This window comes from Castor canadensis, chromosome 11 (genome assembly GCF_047511655.1).
Source record: "Castor canadensis chromosome 11, mCasCan1.hap1v2, whole genome shotgun sequence".
NCBI classification, from domain to species: Eukaryota; Metazoa; Chordata; class Mammalia; order Rodentia; family Castoridae; genus Castor; species Castor canadensis.
In genome coordinates this window covers 128,109,945-128,126,903 of record NC_133396.1, presented here as the reverse complement: position 1 = coordinate 128,126,903, position 16,959 = coordinate 128,109,945, and the positions used below count along the sequence as shown (strand labels likewise).

Genomic DNA, 16,959 nt, shown 5'->3' with positions numbered 1-16,959 from the left:
TAGTTCCAAGAGGTCTCTCTGTTCCATTTTCATAAAAGAGCACGTAGTATTTCCACCATATTTGCCTTCTTCCACCCTTATGTCCCCCCCCACACACTGGTGCCAACCCCCAGACCTGATGACGTCTCCCAGCGAAACCATGGGACTAGTGAAGGAGAGATCTTGGAAAACCCCTCCTCCTTAGGCCCTGCAGCTGGCCCAGGGGCCTCATAATGTCAGCACCACCACCACAACCGAATGTTCAATGTGTTTTTTTGGCCATTTCTCATTTGACTTTACTAGGGGCTTGAACTCAGGGCCTCGTGCTTGCTAGGCAGGCACTCTACCACTTGAGCCACTCCACCAGCCCTTTTTGTACTGTGTATTTTTGAGATAGGGTCTTAGGAACTATTTGCCCAGGCTGGCAACCATGGCAGCATGAGCCACCAGTACCCAACTTGACTTTCTTGAGAGCTCCTTAAGGGTGCTTAATATCTTCGTTTTACGGACGAGGAACGTGAGACTGAAGAATCTGAACGACTGGTCCAGATCTTCATGCAGCCATAGGAGCTGGGTGTGGCACACGGCGTTCCCACAATTACCTCAGCACTAGTGCCCAGCTCTACACCAGAGGCTGCAAAGGGGACACAAGGATGTGTGGTGTGGCCCAGGAGGCCTGGCTGCCTGCCTGACCTCATCACTCCCCTCCCCTCCAAAGATAAGTGGTCAAACAGTTCCCAAGCATGGCTCCTCAGAGGGGAGCAGACGCCTTGCTCCCCACCGCCTTCAGGATTACCTCTTACAGACTCAGCCCAGAACGGTCAGAGGGTTGATCTGGGCATGGAGGTGGAGCAAAGCTTGCGTCATCATTCTGTGAGAGGAGACAGTGACACCAGGTGGTGCTCTGCAATCTCACAGTCCACCTCCTCTGCAAGCCCCTGCCACTGCTCTGGCCTGAAGGGAACTGCAGATGGAGGCTGGGGACAACAAAAAGGGACAAACTCTCCTTGCACCTTCCCCAGCCTGAAATGTGTCTTTTTTGTTTGGAGACAGGGTCTCACCATGTAACCCAGGCTGGCCTCTCACTCGCAGTCCTGCCTCATTTTCCCAAGTGCTCAGATTACAGGACTGTGCCATACAGCTGGTAGAAGGTAACTTTCTTTCTCTTCTCCCTGATTCCCAAAGAAACCAGACTTTACAACTCTCCTGGGGATGTTACCAAGTCCATATTAAAAAAGAACACCCACTCCACCAGCTCTGTAGGGACAAATGAGAACAGGTGTCCAGAATTTAGCATGAAAGTCAAAACAACACAAAACCAGGAATTAGAAGGTTGCCGTCCCATCTCTCCTCACTTTTTTTTTTTTCTTGAACCATCTCTCCCTCAGACATTCTACAGAAGCTCCCTGAGGTGTGCTACTATCCTGGGCTCACATTTTATCCTCACTATCCACCTCATAGAATTTACGGGTTCCATTTGGTCAGACATGGCCTCACTGTGTAGCCCAGTCTAGCCTCAAATTCCAGACTTGCTGGGAATACAGATTTGCACCACCATGCCCAGATTTCCTGGCCTTGTTGAATTACTTCTCAGAGTGAGATCTTAAATTGAGAAGCTCTAGTTCTTTATACTCAGGTTCAATAACTGATAGCCACTAAGCAACTGTCAGGAGAAATAAACCAGAGGGACCGAGGCTGGATAAAAACTGGAATGATCTTTCTGGTACCCCCTGCACACCAAACCATATACCTTCTCATATGGTCGGCCCTATCGTCCATCTCAGAGGCAAACCAAGGAAGGTGCCAGGGCCCAAGGCATCTGATATCCCATTATATAGGACCTTGGGACAAGCCCCAATGTGGGGTCACCTGGACTGAAGCAATGAGTCTGGTGTTGGTAGCATGCATTATGCACCAGCTCAAGGGCAGGCAGCACTTTTCTGTGAACTGTGGGATTTCTGCCTGGGAGGGAGGCTAAGAAGTAAGGCTGAGGATAGGGGAGAAGGGGTACATAGGCTTGGGGTCCATCCAAGCCCCTCAGACCTGCTCCCCTTTCCTACCAAGCCCCTAAGCTGCACGAGCCCAGAGGACAGCCAGAGGCTGACACGGACGTAGACTGGGAGACACACACTGTAGGTACAAACCATTTGTTTTATTTCCTGTATTGGGTTTATACAAACTTGAAATATACAAATGCAGAACTCATTGGGGTTCTTCAGTACCTAAATCTAATAAGAATGCTGCTGAAAGGATGCAAATGTTCACCTATTCAGCCAGGGTGCCCCCGTGGGGATGCTACAGCTATTTGGTCCTCTGCATATCTAACCTTAACTTTGTCTAAGGTCACTTTTATACCAAAGAAAGACACTGAGATCATAAATGTCCTTTTATGGTTTATTGTCTATTACTAGCAAAACCAAATTGACCCCAATATGTGCATAAATAGATATGTATATATATATATAATATTTTCCCTTAGTTTTAAGAGCTGCCAGGTGGAGGGTGCCTACACAGGGGAAGGAAGGGTTTCCATCTTGCAGGAGTCAGCCGTGGCCCATGAACATGCCTCTTGCAAAGGCAGGAGAGCACACTGCAGCTTGCAAAGCTTGCAACCTCAGAAAAACTTTAAAGTGACAGTAGCAGTTTTTGATTGCAGCCTCTCGGTTTATTGATCAGGGAGGTAATGTGCTAATTGGGAAGACCCTGGGTGATCACCAGGGCTTTCCCTAGGAGGGTTGCTTAGCCCTGGGCCTCCATTTGGGGCCTGTTCATTCATAGCAGGGTACTTTAGGCTGGGAACCGTGGGGTGGGTGGGGCGCAAATGCCAAAGGTGGAGGTCAGACTTCAAAAGCTGGCCAGGAGCACTGTGCAAAATTCCAAAAGCCTTGATCTCAGTATGGACCAAGGCTTCCGTCCTGGCCAGTTCCTTGCAAGAGGGCTCTCTCCTTGATCACTTTGACAGTCAGTAAGCAGTTTGGAAGGCTGAGCTGGCACAGTTTGGTGCCCCAGCAGCAGCCTGCCAAAGCTCTCAGGATCTCTTCTTGGACAAGGCTGATACGTTACGTTGTCTGTGGAACCCTCCCCAGCCAAGGTAGCAGCTTCAGGTCTGGATACCAGACCGAGGTACCACCACCTTCAGAATAGCCCCCAGAGAGAAGGTCCCAGGGGGAGACAGAGAGGGATCAAGAGGAAGTGTGAGCTATCCCTGTGCTATCTGGGATAGCACAGAGGACCCCAAGCCACTTCCCGGGGGCTCTGCTCCATACCATGGGTCCGCCCAGGAGCAGACCGACATCCTTCAAGCTGATTAGCACAGGCTGCCACTAAGCTGCTTTCCCTTTCCAGGATGAGGGGACACAGTCCAGGAGCCCATCTGAGGAGTGTGTGCGCCCACATGGGTGTCCTCTTGTGTATACAACTGTAAACATTTCCGTCCAGAGCACTCACACACGACATCCTTCAGGTGTCATCTGGAGCTGACAGTGAAATCAATCCTTAGACCAGGACCTCCAAGGGAGTGCCCTGCCCTGGCAATGATGCTCTCTGGGTGGGCTCTGGGGACTAGCCCTTTGCCAACTGGTGAGTGGGGAAGGAAGGAAGTCATCCGAGAAGAGGGAAGGGCACCGGACTGGGACCTGGGGGGGTAGCCACCCCAGTCTCCTCACACCACTGACCAATCCCATTCAGACATTGCACATTTTGAAAATAGATTTGCTTTGTAAACAAAAGCATAAAATAGATCTGCCTTAAAATAAGTCTTTCCTCTCTCCTTCTTTGGATCAAAAAGGCAAGGGGTGTGGCCTTGACATGCTAGGAATGGGTGGAGAGAAAATGGGCCTAGGCTAGAGCTGAGGAAAGAATCGACATCCAGACAAACACTTATATTCCATACGTCTCTGTAACAGGTGTCATCCCCGTAAAACACAGATTAAGGCATGAAAAGCAACATAAAGAGCCAGCTTTATGAAATAAGGGATGAGAGAGGTGGAAGAGGCACAGACGTTATTTCTTGGTATTTTATATGTATTTCTAAAAATACCACTTAAAAAAAAAGAGTTAGGCAAACAAATGGGAAGGCCCTGAAAAATGCTTCTTATGGAAGAAAAGGGTTGTGGGGAGTGGGGTGACCTGGGAGCTAGTTCCACCTACCAATCTGTAGGGGAGAAAGGACAGGTTTGGGGTGCTTGAGCTGTGAAGATGGGACATGTAGCCAAGGGTCATGTTCCAGAAGCCTGTTAGAAGTGCAGATAGGTGAAGTCTTCCCAGTCCGTAGTCCCTCAGAAGCACGAGAATATCCTAAGCACCTACAACAGTGCCTGGTACATAAAAGGGGCTTGGTAGTTGTTGAATGAATTGCCATCTTTCTTGCATTTGAACCAGTAACTGGTCCAGCCATGAAGGAGAGTGGAGAGGAATTGGTGAGGGATGAAGTAGGTATTCTTGGGGATACTGCAGGTTAGGCTGAATCTCCAGGCAGCAAGTCTGGCAGGGAAGGCCTGGGGGCCACAGGCCTTCAGCTTCCCCTCTCTCTCTCCTCACTGGCTACATTCACTCAAGGTGGGTGAAGCAGAAGAAGAACGCACTTTGCTCCTGTCTCTTCCCACCAGCCTCCCTGGGTATTTGGATTGTAAGAGCACAGCCTCTGCTGGTCCCGCTTTGGATGAAGGGAAGGAACCTGGAACCTGGTTTCCCAAGTTAAGGTCTCATTCCCTCTCCCCAGGGCCATAGAACTTCCCAGGGGAAATGGGGCAAGAAGCTAGCTACATAAGACCCAAGGCTGACCAACCCTAGATAAGAAAGGGTCTTCTCTCTGCCCCTGACACCAAGAGGGAGAGGCAGATACCAGGCCCTGACCCAGAAAGAGCCACCTCCCAGGCTGTCACTCCTGACTCCCCTTCACCCTACAACTTGGTCCTCATACTGACCTCAGCTGAGGCCACAGTGTGTTCTGCTGGTGGCTTCTCCTGGGCCCTGCTGCTTCTGGGGATGAGGTGGAGGTGCAGAGGTGACCATCTGGCCCTGCACCTGGCATTAAACTAAGGCTTCACTATGGGGAAACCAGTTCTATCCTCCCTTCCCACTTCCTTCCATCCTCATTACTTGTGAAAGTATCCCTCACTTCCCTGTCCCCTGCTCTCTGGGGATCTCTCCCTTTTCCTCTGCTACCCCTTCCCAACCTGCTCTCAGACGCTGCTCAGACCTGCTGTTCTCTCTCCACAATCAGTACCATCCCCTCTGGGATCCCAGGAGCCTCTGTCTCTCATTTTCTCTTTTGTGCAGGTATGGTGGCTGGTCTCCACCAAACCCCAGAAAGCCCCACCAGCAGAGTGTGCCAAAGCCTTGGGCATAGCTGGGCAGCTGGGACTGATGGGGAGGGAGGTGATGGCAGGTGTCCTCAGTGTTGAGTGAGGCTCCAGGAGGCAGAGCGTCAGTCTCTTCTTCACTTCTAGTCCTCCCCTAAGCTAGCCGAGGGTGTGCTCCCCACCAGGACGTGCTCTCCACTGGATGACGTTCCAGGTGGGCCACCACAAAGCCAGCCAGAGCCAGACTCCAGCTCCCTGTGACTAGGGCGTCAGTGAGGATGGCAGCCCCAGCCCTATCATCCCAGCCCCCTGCTTAGGATCACAGCATGGTAACGAGGGCTTCAGGATGAGGATGGTGGGTGTGGATACCAAGGCATCCACATGTCCCGTGGCAGCAGCTCTGGCCTCCAGCCTGGCTCCCTGCAGCATCGCCATGGATAACAGCAGGGGCAGGGGGCCAGGGTGGGGAGCCAGGACCTCAGGTGGGCAGAGGATGCGTCAGAACGTGGCTCTGTGGAACTTCACAGCATTGGCCTCGGCCAGGGCTTGCACTGGAGAGAGAGAACAGGGTGAGAGGAGAAAGGCAGAAAGGCAATGGCTCCCATCAGGGAGAAAGAAGCCCACCCTGCTCCCTCAACCCTGAGAGGGGGAATGAAGGGTCAGAAGTCAGTGTCCTTTCCCACTTCCTGATATGATCGGCTCTATGCTGGGGATAAAAGAAGTGAAAGCAATGCAGGAGCCATTGGCTGTGGCTGTCTGATAGCGTTGGAAGTCACAGTAAGATCTGGGAGTGGAGACCCCTTCTGGGGGCTTCTGTGGTGGGACTGCCGTGTATCTCAACAGATGGAAAGCTAGCTGGCTGGCTGGCAGAAGGTGTAGGGGTGGGAGGTACAGGGATGGGGTGTCCGGGAAGCACCTTCCCCGACAACGGGCAGTGTGCCTCAGTGCCATTTCCATCTGCTTCTGGAGAAGCAGAGTCTACTGGCATTGCCACATCCAAGCAGCAGCATCACCATTGGGTGCAGGCAGCACTGCAAGGGGATGCTGGTGGCTCAAGCGGATGAATGGAGGGAGAGCGCACGGCCAGGGCACTGGGATGGGGAGAAGCAATGAGAGGGCGTAGATGGCTCCATGGGGTGAGGGAAAGGGGACCCCTACCTGGGGTGGATGAAATACAGTAGAAAAATGCTTACGTCAGAGCTCAGACCCGCCTGGTATGGCTGCTGTCGGCGCCCCGTGGGCATTCAGACGATAGGGGGTTGGCTGGTGGAGTCGGGGAGGCAGGGGAGGTGGGAGGGCTTGGGGTGGCACATTGCACTGGAAACAAAAATGAACAGGGCAGTGAATAGAGGCAGAGGGTGTGGGTGGGGCAAGGAAGGCTGGGCACCCAGAGCAAGCGAGGGTCCTCCTTGGGCAGGGGGCAAGGCAGGGAGGCAAGCAGAGAGGAGAGCTGGGTTTGAGAGCTTGCTGAAGCTGAGGCAAAGCCACTTGTGCTCCCGAGGCATTAGGGAGGAGAGTGAGGTCTCACAAGGGACCTGGCTGAATCCAGGCTCTGCTAAGCAGCAGTGTGACGGTAGGTAGGGCTGGGCCCACTCCGGGCCAAAGGCTCCCTTCCCATCCACACCGTGGGAGACTCAGGTACCTCTCCACTATTGTGCAGACAGAACGAGGGAGTGGCACTTTATATTATACATGGTGACATCACTGATGATAATGATTAATAGTGCAATAAAATTACATCAGTCCAAGTCACCAGACCTCCCACTTAATGACCAGAAGTCACCACATATTAATTAACTTCATGAGTATAGCACTTTCTGACAGACTGAAGCAAGTTCTGTTAATTTAGACATGGTCAAGGGCTCAGAGACATATTTCTGTAATTGTTTGAGAGCCTCTCTTCATCAGTTCAATAAAGGCAAACCTCAGTCACTATTGAACAAATCACGACAAACCTTAAAATGGTGACATTTGGATTAATGCAATTTTACTCTATCATCATTATTATTCCATGTTGAGAACAGCAAAACAGAAGGACAATGAGGAGAGTCCTATCATTGGGGACAAGCTCTGTGTTGTCACTAGACCCTCATGCTTCCTCAGTGTAGCCCTGAGGTAGGAGGATGGCACAGACAATGTCCGCGCTTGGGCTCAGAGAACCAGATCTCAGCCAGGCTCATACCGCATTGCTGCTGAGAGGAATGTGATGGTGAATGTTCCAGCCCCTTGCTGCCCACCCTAGACTGGACCTCAGTACCTTCCCTGCCCTCTGTGCAAAAGAAAAAGCCAGTGGGGTTCTTGCCATCCAATATCGACACAAGCCCACACGTGTACATAACACAGCTCTTGCATGACTGTGAAGTTAGGTCTGCCTGCACACAATACATGGCTTGTGCCTGGGGCCTGGTGATACTATATGGTCACCTTCACTGCACACACCTCAGATGTGAGTGTATGCGCTCAAGCCTGTGTCTTCCACGTGACCCAACACACTTGTAATGTCACGTACAAATACATTCACAAATGCTTTCAAACACACATTCGTGTGCATGTCCACATCACTGACCCAGTGGTTACTGGTCTGGCAACCTCAACTTCTAAAGCAGTCAAAAACCAGTCAGTAAGCAAAAAATAACTCTAGGAAGCTAAAACAGAAGTTCTGCTGTACATGCAGCGGGGCTCCTGATTTACTCATAGGTCAGCCCCACAGAGTCCAGTTACTCTTGTCTGTATACAATTCTAATGGGGGAGGGGTTGACCTGCTGGAGTTCTGGTCCACAGGAGATTAAAAACAGGAAAATTAGGGTGGGGGTGAGAGAGAGAGGGAGAGAGAGGAGAGAGAGAGAGAGAGAGAGAGAGAGAGAGAGAGAGAGAGAGAGAGAGAGAGAGAGAGGAGTTGAGAGGTCACTGAATCTCCAAGAAGGCTCAATAATGACTTTAAAAATGTAAACGTGAGGAACACTTAGCATAGCTACAAAGACACCTACACATATTACAGCCTCTCAGGGCATTTCTTTAACAGAGGTCAGGAGCATAAGGAAATTCACGATGATACTAAATTAGAAAGGGAAATATATTATGTATTTACAAGCTCTTTAACAAGGCAGAAAAATGCTAAATATGTATTAGGAATATATTGACTGAGATTGTTAAAATTGTTACAGGTAGCAGATGCACACTGTACAGATGTGATATTATAATGTGTGTGTCACAGGAACTGCCACATCTGCGTGCATAAGTGACCAGTCACACAGATGAGCACACTATCATCTTACATACATGCACATATGTTCACAAATATTCCAATATACACACTGTCCACAACACAAATAGGCTTAATCATTCTCCAGTGAACAAAAGAGCTAATCACACATAATAAACACATACATTCATAAAACCACCTCTACCCATATATTATATACTCACATACATGTATATCTATGCACTGACAGCTTACCAAACACAACCTGGGCTCATTAAAAAAAAAAAAGAAATGGGTCTGCATGAGCCAGACACAACGGCTCACACCTATAATCCCAGCTACCCAGGAGCTGGGGAGAAGTGCAGTTGCAGGCCAACCCAGGCAAAAAGTTAGCAAGATCACATATTAACAAAAAAGTTGTGTACTGACTGACTTAAGCACAATGCATGTGCAGGTATGATACCAAGGCAAAAATTCCATTGAACAAGAATAGACACCTAGACAATGAAGGACAAGAATGATGAGCAGGTCACGCTAAGGAGCGGGCACTAACTGGAGGGAGACGGTAACAGAAGGAAGTAAAAAGTGTCAACAGGTGCTGGGAAACAAGTGAAGTGGAAGCAGACAAATTAACCAATTAACTACTTTCCAAAAAATAAAGATTTTTTTTTTTTTTGCTAAAGAAAAGGTGAATATGGTTGATGTACTTTCTACAAAAGAAAGAATATAGAATATTTAAACCTGCTGAAATAACCATAAGGAGGGAACTAAGGTAGAAAGGAGAAAAATGGAGGGGATGAACTAATTCAGGATGTAATACATATATACACGGAAATGTCATCATGAAATTCCCTGTATAGATACCTTAAACAAATAAAAATGTCTTTTTTTCAAAAATGAAGGACAAGAAGGTAAAATATGCCCTGTCCAGGGGTTGGTACCAGTGGGAGGCAGGGAGGACAGAAGGGAAGAATGAAGGAGACTGAATATGGTGGAAATTTTATATACTCACTTACGAACATGGAAAAATGAGACATGTTGAAACTATTCTAAGGAGGGGCAGGGGAGTTAAAGGAGAGTGATGGAGGGGGTGAGTTTAAGCTACATTGTAAGCACTACTGTAAATGTCACAATGTACCTCCAGTACAACAACAGTATAATAAAAATCAAAATAAAAAAATAAAAGCTGGATTTGGTGGTGCATGCCTGTCATCCAACTACTTAGGAGGGTAAAGTAGGAGGACAGTAGCTCAGGCAAGCCTGAGCAAAAACCACGAGACCCTACCTAAAAAATAACTAAAGTACAAAAGGACTGGGGAGTGGCTCAAGTGGTAGAGTGCCTGCCTAGCAAGCAAAAGGCCCTGAATTCAAACCTCAGTACTGCCAAAAAAAAAGAAAGAAAAAAGGGTCTCCACACAAGATTCAGATTCGTACACAAATACATGTGCACATATGTGTTTCTGTATTTGCCCTCAAACATTGCCTCTACTTGCACGCTGCACATCTGAGTACACACAAATACATGTGCCCATCAGCATTACCAAACAATGTATGTGACATTCGTGCCACATTCATGTTACACATATAAACTAAGAAATGCACATAGAACACACCGAGTCTGCACATACCAACCGGGTAGACTTGCAACCCGTACAACACTCCTCACCAATTATGATTTCCACACCACACACGCACGCTCAGGTACTCGACTCTACACCCCGTGCTTGCTGCACACATCCCCTGCCCTCCAGTGGGGCATGAACTATGCTCGTACTGAATGTGCCCAGGGACCAGCTTTGCTCTGGGGAATTTGGGCCAGAGGCCAGGACGGTGGGAACTGTGGGCTAGGTCTGAGGTCTGGCTCTACTACAGCTAGTTTTTAAATGCTTGGGGTTTGGCAAAAGCAAGGTGACCATTTGCTTTTGGTGGGCACACAGACCTGCACTGTAAGCTCATAGGGCCGGTGGTTTGATTTCATGGAACATTTGGCTGGGGAGCTGAAGTAGAAAGAGCCAAGGCTGGGGCAAGGCTGGGGCAAGGCAGGGTGGAGGGGTTTTACAAACAGCATTGTAGGCTCTCCCCACTTGATACAGGAAGTTGCCTTTTGCCCAGAGCATACAGAATTTGATCTTTGGAAAGTTCGAGAATTTGATCTTTGCAACTGAACTACAGAGGCTCCCTGCTTGCAGCCAAACTGGTTTTGCTGGCCATCTGACTGCAGGAAGGGCCCTTCCAGAACCATCCTTCCCACTTGAGCTTTCTCTGAAGTGCCTCCAGGACTTTCCCTGTCCACCCATCCTAATGCCCATTATTCTTGAGCTGCTAGCAGATTCTTCCTCAATGCTTGCATAAATGCCTCTGCTGTGAACTACAACCCTCCGGTTTCTGAAAATACTCATATTTTAGAAAACTGACAAGTGGCTCCCATATCCACCTCAGCTATTGCTAGTCCAACTGCTCCTACCAGCATCACAACACCACTGTCACTGCTACTACATTTGATGGCATTTATTGAGCACCAACTAAGTGGCAGGCACTATGCCAGGAGCCTGGCAGGTGTTGCTTCTTGATCCTTGTGCCACCTGAACTGAAGGTAGGTATTTTGATTTGAATTTTTAACCAATGACAAAATGGAGCCTTGAAGCACCAGAATTTGATAGCCTCTTAATCACCAACATTAAGTGCCATCCTTCTACCATGCCACAGTCCCTGTTTGTTTCTTGCCTCCTGCCCAGGCTGTTATAACTGTGGCCTGCACCCCTGGTCCCCTGGTCCCTCTCTCCTCTACCAGAGTCACCCCAAGCCATGCTCTCTTTGAGTTATTCCTCCCAACTGTGACCTCCAAAGTCTTCACTTTGGATGAGGACAGTCTCCAGGCTTCTTGAGTTAACCTAACCCCTGTCTTAGCCTCCCATCCATACTGAATCTCTTTCCTGCCCAGACAGAAAATTCCAGAATGCTACCTCCAGTCACACAGCAGTTACTGCTGCTGATTTCAACCCTATCAGGTCTACCTGGGGCCTTTGTTGTTTGTGCGAAGTTACTTTTTTCACCTACATCTCTTCTAAGCAGGGAAGTAAAGGGGTGACTCTATGACTCTCAACTCCTTGGCTGCCTTCTTTTTTCGGTCTTCCTATTTGCGTGTAGCAAGAATGGGAAGTGAAAGGGTGCCTGCAATACCTGGTCCTCTCATCCTTCCCATTCAGTCTCGGTTACCACCTTTTTCTCCATGTCTCTCCCTGACCTGCCTAGGCAGGATGGCTTCCTGTGCTCTCTGCCGGTCTCTGGACCAGTCCTCCACACAGCAGCTGTGAGCATCATCGAGGCTTTGTCCTCCTGGATGCCAGACATTCTAGCTCCTTTGTGCTCCCCTGAGCCTAGCACAGTTCGTAGTGCTCAATGGATGCTCACCGTGACCTTAAGGAACACATTCCTGACCTTGCATCTCTCTGTCCCTGCCCCCCTGGCAACACTGCACTTCCTCCCCTACACCTGGACAGCTGGTGTCCCTGGCAGAGCGAGGCCCAGCCCCTCTCACCAGACAGCATGCGGCCCCTGCGGGAGGCCTCGGTCGCCAGGGCACAGGAGATTTCAATCCGCTTCTCCTGCTCCTGCAGCTGGCTCTCTGAGTCCTGGGGCATGTCCACAGAGTCCCCCTCGCCGATGGGCACCACGTTCTGCATACTGAAGAGGCACAGACACACAGACATGGAGGGAGGGACAGCATGGTCCAAGTGGTTTGGGGTGGCCTGCAGCTGAGGTTGGCGGGGAGGGCCAGGGGCCCGTGCGTATGCAACCTCTGGTGCCCAGCAAGGCTGTCCTTAGGAGTGAGGGAGACCCTGGCAAAAGAGTTGGGACCCTTACCCTCAATGTTTTCAAATGAATTCAAAGGTTCATGGGAACATTTAGGGCAGCCTTGACGGGGAAAAGAAGCCAGCAGAGGCAGCCGTTCAGCTTGTCTTCATGACACTATGTAGAAGAGCCCAGCAGGCCTTTCTAGGGCCCAACAGCAGCATGCTTGGCTCTGACAGATGCCCGGGCTCAGTCTGCCGCCTCAGACCACTGCTTCCATTTTTTTTTTTTTCTGCCCTAGGGAGGCAAGGTGCCCCCAAGACATCTAGTGTCCCAGGTGTCCTAGGTGCAGGGAGGGCCGAAAAAAGTGGAGGTTCCCCAAACCTGTTACCTGGATTTGGCAATGAGGGTCTTGATTCTCTCCACCTTCTTCTGCTTCTCCTTCAACTCCTCAGGGCTCAGGGGAGTGTCAGGTTCCAGGTCAATGTACCGTTCAGGGATGAGGACTTTGTCTGGGGTGGACAGCTGTGGAGGGACTGAGGTCACTCCCGGCGTGCCCACCCAGGGTCTCGCCCCCTGCAGCTCTCTTCTGGACTAATGCACTTACCTCCTTATTGATGTCTACATCATAGTGCTGGGGCTCCAATTCCATTTTGCGAAGCCGGGCAATTTCCTCCCGCGGTGTCTCATAGGCCTGGCCACCAGGCTCCTCTGCCCGCAGGGCTGCCTCCAGGTTGGAGATGTCTACCTCATGGATGCTGCGGTGACGACGTACCTGGGGACCAGCACTGTCGTGACCACGCCACTCCTACCCACGCTCCCAGTAACTCCACCCAGCCTGTGTCCTCATTGTCCCTGAGGGGCACATGTGAGATGGCTGCCATCTCTGGCTCCTGCTTCCCTTCCACATTCCCAACACCTGCCCACTTGCACGGCCCAGAGGTAAAACCTCATCAATAACGCCTGTCAATACTTGTCACCCCTCATCCTGCTGTACCCTGTATGCCTATGGGCATGTGAATCAGTATATCTTGCACTGATTACTAACAGAACTTCCCGTCCATCAGTTAGAGTGGAATCTGCCTGAGGGCAGGCCTTAGGACCCCTAATTTTCTGAAATTTAGTAGAAAGAAAAGTTAAGCAGATGTTTTGGGCACTTAATAGCTGCGTGACTCGGAAATACCTTAATTTCTCTTGACTTGGTTCTCTTATCTGTAAAACAGAGTTGGTTTCTAACCCAAGGTGGTTGCAAGAATTAAGTGAAGTGAGGTGGAAGGGGCCTGTGAACCATATTGCATGGTGAGCTACCATGACTGTCTTCAGGATGCCCGGCCCGATGCTGGGCAGGTAAAACACGCACTTGTACTGTTCTTAGCAGTTGAACTTTCTATAATTCATTTCAGCAAAAATAAGCTAATCATTCCTTTTTTGTGTGCTATTTTTTTCTTTTTTCTTTTGGCAGTCCTGAAGTTTGAACCCAAGGCTTTGTGATTGCTAGACAGGCGTTCTGCCACTCTTTTTGCTTTATTTTTGGAACAGGGTTTTGCATTTGCGCCCAGGCCAGTCTGGACTGTGATCCATTAATGCTTCTCACATAGCTGGGATATAGGCACAGTCAGCTTTCATTCATTGAGATGCCGATATCTCATGAGTTTTATGCCTGGGTTGGCCTCAAACCACAATCCTTACGATCTTTGCCTCCTGAGTAGCAGGGATTATAGGCATGAGCCACTGTGCTTGTTTTATTTACTTTTGTGGTACTTAGGATTGAACCCAGGGCCTCAAGCTTTCTAGATAAGTGCTCTACCTCTTGACTTACATTCCCAGCCCTTTTATTTACATTTTATGTTTGAGACAGGGTCTCTAACTTTACTTCAGCTGGCCTCAAACTTGTGATCCTCCTACCTCTACCTCTCGTGTCGCTGGGATTATAGGTGTGTACCACCATGCCTGACTCAGTCTTTTTCTTTAAACACCCATTGAAGGACCTCTTCTGCCTCGTGGGGAGCCTCTTCCATGTATTCCGTGACCCCAGCTAGGGTTCTCCAATCTCCTCTCCCTCCAACCTCCTTGGCACAGGTTGGCCATGGCCCAGAGTGGCAGTGTGGGTAGATGCCAGGCTCAGGCCTGTGGGCAACTAGGAGGACTTTACCACTTTGTAGGTGGGTCGGGTGCTGGGGTCGGGGGCTGGACTGGCTGGGAGCTGCAGACTCCTCCGCTTCTCTTTCATGGAGCCGCTCTGGTGCCGCCGCATCCGATCGATCTGCTCCTCCACGCTCATCTTGACCTTGCCCTCGCCAGGGAACACAGCACTCTTGGGGCGTTCCTGCTGCAGTGGGGAAACAAGGTTCTGCCAGGTGCTTCATCCCTCACCCAGGTTTCTCACTCACTCTGAGTTCTCAAGATTTCCCTTCTATGGGAAGCCTGCCATAAGGGATTGAACAATGGTCCCCAAAGTTACGTGGACGTCCTAGCCTCTGGCACCTGTAAATGCGACTCTATCTGAGACTGTCCCGAATAAGAGTGGGCCCCAAATCCAACAGTGAGTGTCTATAAGAAACAGAAGAGGCAACGGCACAGAACAGAAGGTGATGGGAACATGGAGGCAGAGACACTCATCAATCAAGTATCACTAACAATGACCTCATGTTAGGAGAGGCCTGGGAAGATTCTCCCTTGGAGCTTCCAGAAGAACCAACCCTGTCAGCACCTTGGTTCCCGTACTCTACATAGATGAGAAAGTACATTTTTGGTTTTTTGCTTTGTTTGTTCTTTGTCTTTTGAGACAGGATCTTGATATATAGTCCAGACTGGCCTCAAGCTCAAGATTCTTCATCTCAGCCTCCTGAATGCTGGAACTACAACTGTGCACCACCACGCCCAGTTAATTTCTATCATAAGTCACGCAATACGTAGTTATATGTTACAGGAGTCCTAGGAAACTAGTACAGATTTTGGTACTGGGAAGCAGGGTACTATTGTAAAAAATACCTAAAAATGTGGAAGAGACTTTGCAATTTGGTAACAGGTAGAGGCTGGAAGATAAAACATTCTTAAAAGCACATGTAGGTAGAATTTCAAGGGGATTCACGACATTAGAGGGTTCTCTGGAGATCCTTCCTGGATGGCCCTATCTCTATTTTGAGGTGAATGATGGGGAAAAAAAGAGGATTGGTAGAAATAGGGACTTGAAAGATGATTCTGGTGAGGGTGCAGAGGAAGTAAAGAGAAGCTTCTACTGCCTTAGAGAATGTGCGTTTTTATCATCATGAGCAGAATGTCGGCAGAAAGGTGAATGTTGCAGGTGCCTCTGGTGAAGTCTCAGAAGGAAATGAGGAGCCATTTTAGAAAGTGGATCATCTTTGTTATAAAGACCATTGGCTGAATTGTGTTTTGTGGCCGAGTGTAAAGCAGAACCTGTAAATGACCAACTTGGATATTTAGCTGAGGAGATTTCCACGTAAAGTGGTGAAGGTATGCCCTGTTTCTCCTTGTACTTCTTGTAAAATGGAAGAGGAAAAAATAAATCGAAGAAGGAGATGTTGAGCCAAAAGAAACCTGCACTTTATTATTTTGGAGGTTCTCACTTAAATTAGGAAATTCACTGTTGGAAAAGTATACCCTCTAAAGAGTCATGGGTTTGGCTAGACATCATTTTGCTGAAGAAATTAGATGTGTGACTCATGGATCCAATCAACCATCTCAGAAGAAGCCAGAAATAGAGGTAGGGCTGTCCAGGAAAGATCCACAGAGAACTCTCTAATGGCCTGAAGTCCCTTGAAATACATGGAAAACCTACATGTGTTTTTGAGAATGTCAACTAGTACTAGAAAAGAAAGAGATAAGATGAATTTAAAAAAAAAAAACTGTCAGATTTCTGGGATTTGGCAGAAAACAGGTTAATAGAGTTATTTGGCTGTAACATGCTACCCTTCAAGAAAAAGGGAGGACTCTGAGAGCAAAGCCACGGGCACAGGGGATGAGGCCAGAGAGGTAGGCCTGGCAGCCAGGGCTGGTGGATCCTTGCTAACCCACAGAGGATAGTGAGCTGCAGACTATTTTCAGGCCTTAAAACCTAATGCAGCCTGGAACAGATTCTCTCTCAGTCCCCGAAGGAACTGACCCTGCTGACACCTTGATTTTGGACTCTTGTCCTCCAAGCTGAGAGCATAACCTGATGTTGTCTTAAGCCACCCCGTGCGGCGATGCATGCATTCCCGTCAGGAAACGAGTTATGTCACTGTGAGTCAGTCCACTTCACTCTGACGGCTGGTTTTTGCTATATTCCTTCCATTGTATTTCACCAGTGGCACTGATGATGATTTTGTTAAGCATTTTTATATTTATTGCGCTCATCTCCCTTGTCCTTTGACATGTCTCTCTGAAGGAATGCTCTTCCTTCCCCTTGCTGTACCTTTCTCCCCTAGTCCTGAGTCTTGAGCAGTGATGGCTGCTGCACACACGCACACACACTCAAAGCCCTCGGGCTCCCAGCCCTGCTCAGCCTGCACAAGCTCTCAGAGCCTGCAGGGCAGCACTTACCCGGGAGGAGAGTCCATTGGTGAGTCCGTTGGCAGTCCTTCTCACCACTGCTGATGGGGCCAACTCTTCATCGGTGGGTGACTTTGTCCGAGGGGGTACAATACCAACTGCAGGGAGACAGAGCAACCAGCGGGCCTCATG

General features: G+C 49.3%; 1 protein-coding gene across 12 annotated transcripts in view; it reads right to left on the bottom strand.

The window, feature by feature from the left end:
* Positions 1-2,110: 2,110 nt before the first annotated feature.
* Positions 2,111-16,959, bottom strand: part of Plekha6 (pleckstrin homology domain containing A6) — a 133,124-nt gene continuing 118,275 nt past the window's right edge. For all 12 annotated transcript variants that reach the window (XM_074048561.1, XM_074048563.1, XM_074048570.1 and 9 more), the window contains 7 exons: positions 16,819-16,925; positions 14,429-14,605; positions 12,884-13,051; positions 12,668-12,801; positions 12,023-12,168; positions 6,476-6,599; positions 2,111-5,833 (listed from right to left, as the gene is read on the bottom strand). In XM_074048561.1, coding sequence (XP_073904662.1) covers positions 6,484-6,599; positions 12,023-12,168; positions 12,668-12,801; positions 12,884-13,051; positions 14,429-14,605; positions 16,819-16,925 — 848 coding nt within the window. In that variant the 3' untranslated portion in view covers positions 2,111-5,833; positions 6,476-6,483. The remainder of the gene's footprint in view (positions 5,834-6,475; positions 6,600-12,022; positions 12,169-12,667; positions 12,802-12,883; positions 13,052-14,428; positions 14,606-16,818; positions 16,926-16,959) is intronic.